This window comes from Chiloscyllium plagiosum, chromosome 5, assembly GCF_004010195.1.
Source record: "Chiloscyllium plagiosum isolate BGI_BamShark_2017 chromosome 5, ASM401019v2, whole genome shotgun sequence".
NCBI lineage: Eukaryota > Metazoa > Chordata > Chondrichthyes > Orectolobiformes > Hemiscylliidae > Chiloscyllium > Chiloscyllium plagiosum.
The window spans coordinates 51,430,589-51,441,883 of NC_057714.1; the positions used below are offsets into that span (position 1 = coordinate 51,430,589).

Below are 11,295 nucleotides of genomic sequence, written 5' to 3' on the forward strand. Positions count from 1 at the left end.
TCTGCCAAAGTCTGTCTTCCTCCTTTTTAAAGTGCCGTTGTTTTGATCTTCTTCCCCCCAAAGTTCCAAGAAAATGCAACAGCTTATAAAACAGGAATTCCTGCTCCTGGAATTCAAGGAAATCATCTCCAATACCTAAAATACCTCAAAAAGAATCAGCTCTTGCAGCCACAATTTTTCCCTTCCTCCAAGTTGGATTACCATTCTTTTGACCCATTTAATATTCCAAGATACTTAGGAATTAATTGAAACTACAAATGCAAGAATTATGGATAAGGAAGCATAGAAATACACTTGACATTTAGTTCATCAACCTCTGTCATTCCTCACACCACCTACCCTATCATACTGAGCATATTCTATTATGGAATTTTTCCCACTTTAATCTTTGATAACAATTTGTTTTTAAATAAAAATTAGGTCTTAAATTTCTATTACTTTTTTCATATTTTACAAAAAAAGCATTTTCTCCTTCTTAGCTTTACCAATATATGAACTATTGGGTCAGAAACTGTATAAAATTACATGATGCAATCAATACATAAAATTGATGGAGGACTGTCATTTTCATGAATTAAGCAAGCAACCAGTGCTCATCCTTTTAATGATTGGCAGTACACATTAACAGGGGCTTGAATATTAAGATTTCCTGAAGGTATTTAAAGACCGCCTGCAGCTTCTAAAGAGAGCCAATGTCAATGAGCCATGAACAAAGTGATCAGTCTTGTGAATACTATCTGCGACCCACATTAAAGGAGCCTCTTGTGACATCCCTGACAGCTTTGCTGGGAGCTCAGATAGTTTTGCTTGGAGCAATAACTGTTGCTTTCACTGTTCTGGATTCAAGTATTTCCTCAATCTTTCCGCTGATGAAGAAAAACATTTGCAGAGCATCTTTAGTTCTTATTCTGAGCAGTGAGCATGTTGACATGCGACAACCTCATGGTGCCCTCTTTCAGCATGACACCAAATCAATGCAGAACAAAGGGATGGGATGCAGACCGGAGGTACAATAGGGGATGATGTACAGACAAGTAGAGAAAAAGAACCAAGTCGGTCTAAAAGGCAGTGCAAATATAGTCATATTCAAGCAGAAAGGAGTACAGCAAGGTTGGATTTTATTTATTTTAATGAAAGGAGTCTTTCAAGTAATGCAGGAGAGTGAGAGTGTTGATTAGCAGATTGGGGTTATTGTTATCATTTGAGATATGGTTGAGGGACGGACAGGTGTAGTAGGTCAGTATCCAGGGTATGGGATTGTTACACAAGATAGTGGAGTGTAAAAGAGGAGGCAGAGTTGCATTATTATTCAAGAAGTCAATTCTTGCAGTAAGGAGGGATGATTTCTTACACATTTCCTCAAAAGAACTTAAAAATAAAACGGAGACAATCACTTTGGGGTTGTACTATTGTCGCACAATCTATTAGGGAGGGATAGGTATGCAGGCAAATATCAGAGAAGTTTAAAAATCATTTGGTAATAATAGTGGGGGATTTAAACGTCTCCAATATTAACTGGGATAGACAAAATATGAAAGGCTTAGGGCGAAGGAATGCTTAAAATATGTCTCAGCTTTTAAGTCAGCACATTAAAAAGTCCAAAAGGAGAGGGATATTCCTATGGTTTCAGGAACAAAACTGGGCAACTGATAGATCTGGCAGTGGGGGAGGGTAATATTTCAGTGATCGTGACCATAATTCAGTAAGATTTAAAGCAATTATGGATAAGGACAAAGGTGGACTGTAAATAAAGGTTCAGAACTGGGGGAAGGCCAATTTTAATAAGTTAAAACAAGATCTGGCCAAATTGGACTGGAAACAGCTACTTGCAGAAAAATCCACATCACAGCAGTGGGAGACATTCAGAAGGGTGTTATTGAGAGTTCAAGGCCAACATGTTCCCTTAAAGGTAAAGTATGGAACCAAAAATTTGAGTGAAACCTTGATGTCAAGGGATGTACAAGAGTAGACAAGAATAAAATAAAAGAAAAAAATGGAAGCTTATGATAGATACAGAAAGTTCAAATCAGCTGATGCCCTAAAAAGAGTATAGAAACTGCAGGCAGTGGATTACTTAAAAAATAAATCAGGCAAGCGAAGAGGCTGACATAAAAAAACACTGGCAAGTAACATTTTTAAAAATCCAGAGACATTTTAGTAGTACATTAGGGACAAGAAAATAACCAATGGAAAAGTAGGGCCCATTAGGAACTGAATAGCAATCTATGTGTGGAGCCAGAAGATATAGATGAAGTTTTAAATGAATACCTTGCACTTGTATTTATCATAAAGAGGTATAGAAGTCAGGGAAGAAGTCTGTGATATATTTGAACAGAATAGCATTGATAGGGAGGAGGTAATAGTAGTTTTACCAGGCTTAAAATTGGACAAATCCCCAGGCCCAGATGAAATGTACCCAAGGTTGCTGTGGGAGGCATGGAGGAGATTACGGAGATTCTCAAATTTTCCCATCTTTACATTCTGGACTTAATATTGAGTTCAACATCTTCAAGTTGTGAATCTTTCTTCCCTTTCTTTTAGCTTGTTATCATGTCCTTTCTCCCCTCCCCCATCCCAGTGTCTATCCTTTCAAGTCTAGCAGGCGATGCACCATTCTGCCATTCTCATATTCCGATCACTTAATCTGAACCAACATCATCTTTTTTACTATCACTGTACACCCCCTACTCCCATCCCTACCATATTGCATAAATGCTGTCCCTTCCACACTTCACTTCAGCTCTGATGAAGAGTCACCTTGACTCGAAATGTTAGCTTGCTTTGTCTCCATGCATGCTGTCCGACCCACTGTGATCTCCAGCATTTGTTGTTTTCAGTCAAGTTTCTCAGTTTTTCTTTGTTGACAGGTTTAGACCTGTTCTCTCTTCTTTGCAGCCTCCCTCCCCTGCCCCATCTATCCTCTGTCCCTCTTTTGTTCTTTCAGCCAATTTTGTATCCATGTGCCAACTATCCCTTTCATTCCATGCAATTAAATTTTACTCACAAATCTGGTGGTATTTCATCAAGTGCCTTTATCAAACACATCACTCTCCTCTATCCTCTTTATTACCTCATCAAAACATCTCAGGCGTGTTATTTAAACACAATTTGCCCTCAGAAAATGAATGCTGGTTTTCCTTCATAAATTTGCCTTTGCCCGAGTGATTGTTATTTGGTCCCAAATTGTCTTTTCTTAAAGCTTCCCCACCACTGAGATTAAAGTGACTGGCATATAGTTGCTGAACTTGACCCGCCACCTATTTTTGAGCAAGGGTGTAATATTTACTGTCAGTGCTGTCCTAAGTTTAAAACAACTGTGTACATTTAGATTGGGTTTTATGATAAACGAAATACAAGATGTTTTGACATTTTCAGCAACAAGGATTCCTTGCATGGTACAACCAGTGGCAATGAGGATGAAGATGTTAAGAAGGAACGTGAACGGGTTCTGACTGGAGAAGCAAGCAGTGACATTTTGCAGATACACAACTTAAAGAAATGTTACCAGACACTAATCAAGAAAGTTAGTGCTGTGAAAGGAGTCACACTGGGGGTGCCTGCAGGAGAGGTAAAGATAAACTTAAAATTGTTTGTTTCCATCAAAATGGTTAAAATGCAACAACAGTGGCAAGAAGAAGTGCTAGGTTGTTGTGATGATAGAGAGTAGGCATTATGACTTCATTTGCCCTAATATGGGGCAGCTTGGGAGAGGAATATGGTTTAAGTGAGTGATTGTCCCATCTCTGATCCCAACATGTTGTTGTTATTGGATCCCATGAAGATTTGGCCTCTAGTAACGATTTCTTAAGTCTTGATTCTGCCAGCTACAATTGACAGCAATTTTGACAAGGCAGGACTTCAACATTGAACTCATCAGGCAATTCTTCACAAACTATTTGGAGATCATTCCAATGAGCTTTTACATTAGAGGCAGGGAGTCAGTCACCACTGAACATGCTGGCCCCCCAAACGTAGACTGCTTGTTGGAAAATCTCAAGTTAAATGTGCCCAATGACCGCTTGTCCCCTAATTTGTTATTCTGTAAGTTGTCTTTTCATGTAGACTCCTGACTTCCTTTTTGATTCTTAAAGATACGTTGGGAAATTGAGCTATTAGAAGTTCAAACATACAGAGAAAATCTTTCAACTTCTATTGGAGTACAATGCCAAGCACTTTGCTATCACAAATTCTATATCTCTTCTAATTTCCATTTTCTTGACCTATTGTTTCATAATTGCAACAGGAATTGCTTTCCTGAAGTCTCCCACTCAGAAATACACTTCAAGTTGAATAAAGGGGAAAGCATAATTGGTGACAACAAGATATTATCTTCCTGGTCTGATGAGCAAGATACAAAAACAATCTGGATATAGTTCCACAAAAGATAATTTGTTAGTTTAATAGAAATGTACTTGTGGATCTTCTCTGTTTCTTCACTATATGCATCAATACCTCTCCATTTTAAACCTTGTAATTTCTCTTTTTTTGTTAGTGTTTTGGACTCCTCGGTGTGAATGGGGCTGGGAAAACTACCACATTTAAAATGCTGACAGGAGACATAAGACCATCTTCAGGCCATGCAATTATCAGGACTGCTGTAGGGTAATTAAATAGTCTGTTAATTTTTCATTCCCGGGTCCCCGGAATCTTTATGCCTTAAAATTAGATAACTATCGTTCATGTTGACTCACTGAAACTTTTCCGTTACAGATGATCTATATAACTTAAGCTTTCACTCGTGATTACATTTGTGAATGCAGTGCTGAAACCAAGAGACATTTTTGATTGCACCTTTCAAATAATGATTTTTTTTCTCACTTTATCCTTTATAATTTAGTTTTCAATTACCATTTCTGAAGCACTCTATTGTTCCTCCATATACCTGCCTTTGTCAGAATACAGCTAACATTAGCATATTGGCATCCCCATTCTCTACTATTCACACAATTACCATAAAAATTGTGTCACCAAGGTACCGCAATGCTTTCCTCCTTCAGGATCTGCAGTTAATGATTTCTTATTGTTTATGATTTCAATTTCCATTTTAACTCATAATATTCACTTTAGTCTGAGTCAGCTGTCCACTTATTCTCCCTTGTTCAACCCCTCCATGTAAACTCCCCAACTTATATTCATAACTACCCCTTGGTCTTGCCATTAGATCAGTCACAAATAGGGCTAAATACTTCCTTGTATCTTTCTATATTGACAGCCCCTTCCATTTCGAAACCATACCTTAATTTCATCTTTGATTCACTTCCCCACCAAATGTTTTATATTTTCTCTCACCCCTGTCATAGCTCCCATGTTTGCAACCTTAAATCCAAGGCATGCAGACTTGAATTGAAATTATGGACAACAGGTTTAGTTATTCACTCCGAGAACTAGTTGGACCACATACACTATTGAATCTTGCTCTAGTGTGCTAAAACTATGTGATATTCCAAGATCACCTGGAATGAGAAGATTACATATTGCATCTGTATTTACTGCAATCTATCTTCTTAAATTCTTTTCCCCTCTGTCCTCCAAACTCACCTCCAACAATAAGTATGAAAGCCTCATGAGCTTCTATGTTAATACTTTGAGATTATCTGATCAGTTATTCTCCACCGCTTTCCTCCCTTCCACAAGACCACTTGACTAAATCTCTTTTAAATGTACTCCTAGCATGAACTTGCATCTTTCTAAAATTTGTCTCCTATTTCCTATCTTAACATCTCTAAGTTAACCTTCCCAAAAGACCTATTTGCAGGTACCTTAACCCTTTTTTCCTCAACTTCCCTTCCTAGTCCAAGCCCAAAAAGAGAAATGATGAGTCCTGGTATTTCTCCTGTTTCATTGTCCCTTTTTATCCAAAGCAATCCTGCCACTTCAAAATAACCTTCCCCTTCACAACCCTTAAGTGCTCAGAATTGGAAATCATAGTCACAATGGAGTTTTAATTATGTTTTCATTAATTAAGTTTTAATTAATTAAAAAATATGTGATGGCTTCTTCTGTGTACAATGTATTCAGTGTGGGCACGTTTGCTGCTTTATAACCAGGTCTGAACAAGACATCATAAACACAGATATTGATGGGTCTCTGATTGGATACTGTCCCCAATATGATGCACTGGATGATCTCTTGACTGGCTGGGAACACATGTTCTACTATTCTAGAATTCGTGGAGTACCTGAGGAGACAATCAAGAAAGTGAGTCATAATAAATCCTTTAATATTCAGAGAAATCATGGCCACTTAATCTACTTTGGTTTTTTTATGCTAGTTTTTCAGTGGAGACAGTTTTAAGTATGTTCATGTCTCTCGTTATAATACCGTGAGAATGCTAGAAGTGACCATATAAACTTCTTTCATCCTTCTTATATTTTCACTTTACCTGTTGGATTGAGTCTGCTGAGTTAAACTTGCTATCATGAATACCTGAGGCGACTGATTGAAGTTCCAAAAATGAGTAGGGCTTATGTGCATATCCACTCACTGCATCTATACTTATTCGTGGAAGAGAAGATGGAGAATCTGAAAAACATAACGTGAGATTCAAATTGTGTAGAATATATCTAGAACCAGATTGTTGAACAATTGACATGGCAATTTCGAAAGAGAGAGGAGCCAACCAAAATGTTTGTTTTGCGACAGCAGTCATTTTACTTTTAGCCATGCATCATACTCTTTCCTGGTCAAACCTATTTTCAAATATTATGGCATCTTCTGGTCAATTTTACCATTGTGATCTCTGCATCCATTTTGTTAACTTCCAGAATACCATAGTCAACACTGATGTTGTTTTTACTCCCATTTGGCTTCCGCTATATTTATTGTTATAACCAACACAAAGTACATTAAACTACAATTAAAAAAAATTCATTCATGCAAAATAGTTAAGAGTCACTAGGCCAGCATTTATTGCCAACTTCAGTTAAGTTAAGAGGCAACCACATTGCTGTGGGTCTGAAGTCATGTGTGGGTCAGACCAGGTAAGGATGGCAGATTTCCTTTCCTAATGGGCATTAGTGAATAAGTTTTTTTTTAAATATGTGACAATTGACAGTGGTTACATAGTCACCATTAGACTAGATGTTTATTGGCTTCAAATTTCACCATACTCAACAGTGGGATTGGAACCATGTCCTCAGAATGTTAGCCTGAGGTTCTAGATTTCTAGCCCAGAGAAATTGTCACTGCACCACTACCTCCCCCAGTGATTTTAATGGATCGTACCAAACCTATTGCTCTTCAGTTATATCCAGTTATAAGTAGATAATTTTACATTTTACTTACATTTGGGTACCAAGAATTACAATTGATTCAATCATGTACAAAATCCAACAATTTTATTGAAAATCATAGTTACCCCTCCAGTTGTCAGTCTGACATGGTCACCTTGGAGAAATTATTGACTCAGATCTTCCATGAAGAGATTTATATTATCTTTACTATGTATAGAAAGTTAGAAATTAAGATTCAATTAGAGCATTAATCTAATGCAAAGAATACATGAAAAAAGTTTTACTGACCTACTAATGAATTGCTTTAAGAGGCTGTCAGAGACTAGTTGAAACACTGGGCTTCTTTCAGATCCATAGCTCGAGTTAAGATCTAGATGATTTGTGCTAAAAATATGAGCTTATGTCACCAAATTAAATTTTTTGATGTTTGGGATCTGATGAACCTTATATACTAAGTTTATATCACTATTTAATAAGTGCCTTTATTTTGTGCGATAAATTGTGAGGAATCTTTTTCAGTCAATGTCCAGCACATCGATGGCACCTCTTGACAGCTCCGCACTGTTGAGCAGCAGAGTGAAATCTATCCTGCATTTTACTGTCGATACAAAATTAATATCCCAAACCAATAGAAGTAAATTAATTCAGTAAAAATGTTACCTGCCGGGAAACCAGAAAAGCCTCAGGGAGATCTTTTAGTCACACAGGACTCGGTCTTATCTCCTGGATGAGATGGGCTCATAATGGGATAGGCAGGCTGCTTGCCCACCAAAACAGCCATAAAGTTAGCAGGAAGAACCTGTTCAACCATTAAATTCTGCAGCAAAAGGCTAATGCCAGAGACCCTGATACAAGGTAATAACCTTCCAACAGGGATGCCCCAGTTCAGATTCGTGAGTAAGTAATCGTAGACTGGAGAAATGCTGCTTGGTCTACAAGGAAACTTTACAATTTTTGTTTAAAACTAAATTTGCTGGGCTTTTCAGACCCTGGTTGCTCTTCCCAACAGGTTTTTATCCATCATTAAGTCTTAATGCCCCTACTACCTGCAACTTAAAATCACAGTCATGGTGGGACAGGAGTGAGGAAGACTGCCATTCTATTTCAACTGTCCTCTTGCCTTTTTTCTCCAAGAGTAGTGGAAACATTTGAGGCCTGAATAAGAACTTGGCTTTTCCTGATTGACATCTCCTACTGAATGGGCCCACAGAGAAGTATGGGTTTTATACGGCAGAGGTTTCTTATTGAATCATATTGATGTAATATCTTCTCTGACATATCTAATAGAATGTCAGCCATGTTGCATGTTATGTCTTCCCTTACCTGCCTTTGTCAAAAAAAATAGTGTTGGTTTTCATAAATACTTGAGGAGTAAATTACATGACCCATAGAAAGCAAAGAGTTGTTAGCTGTGTAGCAACTTTTTTCAATTGCTTTTGTATGATCACATTGTGGATTAAATCTTCACCCAGATCTTTAATATAAAATGCTTTTTACTTTTTGTTAGCCAATTTTGAACACATTTAACTTTTGGACATATGGAACAATAGATGATAAAGATTCCTGGAAATTATTTTTAATTCACTTCACAAAACTTTCATGTTATTTATGAAACTTTTATTTTACACTGGGGATAAAATTGGATGTTTCAAAATATTATAATTTTTGGACTCAAAAAGGTAATTATAATTTGGGCATATCTGGGTAAAACCTGAGCACCTCATAGTCCGTTGATCTGAACCAGTCTGTTGAAGCTCTTAGTGCCAATAAAAGCTGGATCTTGGGATTGTTTAGTGTTAGCTCTAGCATGAATTACTCATACAAGTCTGAAAAGTTTTGTTTCAGATACAAAATGCAACCTGGTTAAAACTTGTCAAACTATAGAGTTTGTGAGAGCCATTAATATATTTGAGATGTAACATATTTATTAAATATATTTGTTCCCACTACGATGTTATGAAGTTCATTAACACAGGGTTTTGTTCTTTTCTGGTCATTGCAGCATGTTCACAATCTTGCTCATCACCTGTACCTGACTTCTCATGTTGATAAATTAGTGAAAACATACAGTGGGGGCACAAAGAGAAAACTATCAACAATCCTGGCATTGATTGGCAGACCTCAAGTCCTTTTACTGGTGAGATCTGTTTTGTTCTTTTCTGGTCATTGCAGCATGTTCACAATCTTGCTCATCACCTGTATTATAAGGAGGGCTATTCCTTAAAGATTGTATCATGTGCAAAAATGCAACTACATTAATGAAGAGAAGATCTGCTCTTATGTTTCTATAAAAGATTGATAAAACTAATCTTGACGTTAACCACTGGATAACTGAGCAAGAAAGGTAATGGAACTGAAATGTATCAACTGTCAGTATGTGATCCAAAGCAAACAAGCATTTTGAGGATGATGTTTTGATGCTTGTTTATATTTAGGACGAACCAAGTTCAGGAATGGATCCTGAGTCCAAGCGCTATCTCTGGAAGGCAATCATGAATGAAGTGGAAGCTGGGTGTGCTGCTGTCCTGACATCACACAGGTCCATCAACAAAACTTTTTGCATATGTGGGAATTACAGCAACTGTAAAACAGCAACAGTATTTTATTTATTTATGCAGTCAGGCTTTCCAACTCAGAGAGATGATCCTGGACAATTTGAGTATTACAAAAGGAATTGTTTTTAATTATGACTTAGGTGTCCTTTGGGGCACAATTTAATTGAACCTGAGAGAGATCAGTAAAAACAGTGTCAAACTCACCTCTGCAGCTTCACTGTTTTCTTCCCTAGTCTCTCTAAATTTCCTCAATTCATATATTCCACAAGAATAACTTGGTTTCCTCCCACAGTCCAAAGATGTGCAGGTTAGGTGGATTGGTCCTGTTAAATATGGGGTTACGGGATAGGATAGGAATGTGGGTCTGGGTGAGATGATCTTTGGTGGGTTGGTGGTGACTCAAGGGGCTGAATGGCCTCGACGTGGCATTGTAGGGATTTTATGATAATTAGTTTAAATTTACATAATTCCGCATCTTAATTATTTGATGTAACAAAGACACTATTTAATTAAGTTGGTTTGTGTTATTACTTTCAATCATTAGGCCGTTTTTGATGAAGCCAAGCACCCATCTTTTTTATCATGGAATATTTTCTATAAAAGGCGAGAGCATACACTAATCAGATTCTCTTAAAGACCAGCACCTTAAGTACCTAGAAAGGATTTACTTGTATTATCTCAGTAATAACCAGTAATGAGGATGTCCCACTGATACTTACAGCCAAACATATGAATATAATTATTACAGTGAGAGGAAACTGTTGATATTATAGACTGTATTTTCTGCACCATTTGCACATTGTGATTATACATCAGAGATCAACAGACAGTGGAGTTGTGGCTTTTAAATGCAACTTGAGTTTACATAAGATATGACATAATGTGTAAGGACTCAACAATTCTGCTCTCACAGTTGGAACAAAAGTAGTTATTCTAATTCTCTTCACTCAGTTGCATTATTTAAAATACTGGATGATTGAATACTCTTGGATGGAGTCCAGTTGTACATTTAATACCTTTCGAATGGAATGGCCAGAAATTACGGTGATGTCTGCTGTAGCAAACATTGACTGAAATAATAAAAATTAAGAAATCCTGCCTTGCTAGACGCTGCCAAACCTGCTGAGTTTCTCCAGCACTTACTATTTCTCCGGGATTTGTCCAGCCTTGCTTTTATTCAACAATAAAATTAGATTAGACGTTGAAATTATACATTGAAAAATACCTTAATTGTTTGTTGAGTCTCTCATCTGTTAGAATGACCATGATAGTTTCACTTCTTTCATATGTAAATTATTCTCAGGTTAACTGTAACACTAACTGGGACTATCATGGTCATTCTAACAGAAGATAGACTTAACAAACAATCAAGGTATTTTTCAATGTATAATTTCAGTTACACCATACTGTAAACATTTGCTATAAATTCTGTGTCTTACAATTGTGTCCTCCACAACCACATGATGAAGGAGCAGTACTCCGAAAACTAGTGCTTCCAATTAAACCTG

General features: G+C 37.1%; 1 protein-coding gene across 1 annotated transcript in view; it reads left to right on the plus strand.

Annotated features, from left to right (window-relative positions):
* The window catches only part of LOC122549894 (ATP-binding cassette sub-family A member 13-like), a 278,487-nt gene that overhangs the window by 252,561 nt on the left and 14,631 nt on the right, over window positions 1–11,295 (plus strand). Inside the window, exons 53-57 of the mRNA XM_043690092.1 lie at window positions 3,376–3,568; window positions 4,493–4,602; window positions 6,048–6,198; window positions 9,235–9,369; window positions 9,668–9,771. Coding sequence (XP_043546027.1) covers window positions 3,376–3,568; window positions 4,493–4,602; window positions 6,048–6,198; window positions 9,235–9,369; window positions 9,668–9,771 — 693 coding nt within the window. The remainder of the gene's footprint in view (window positions 1–3,375; window positions 3,569–4,492; window positions 4,603–6,047; window positions 6,199–9,234; window positions 9,370–9,667; window positions 9,772–11,295) is intronic.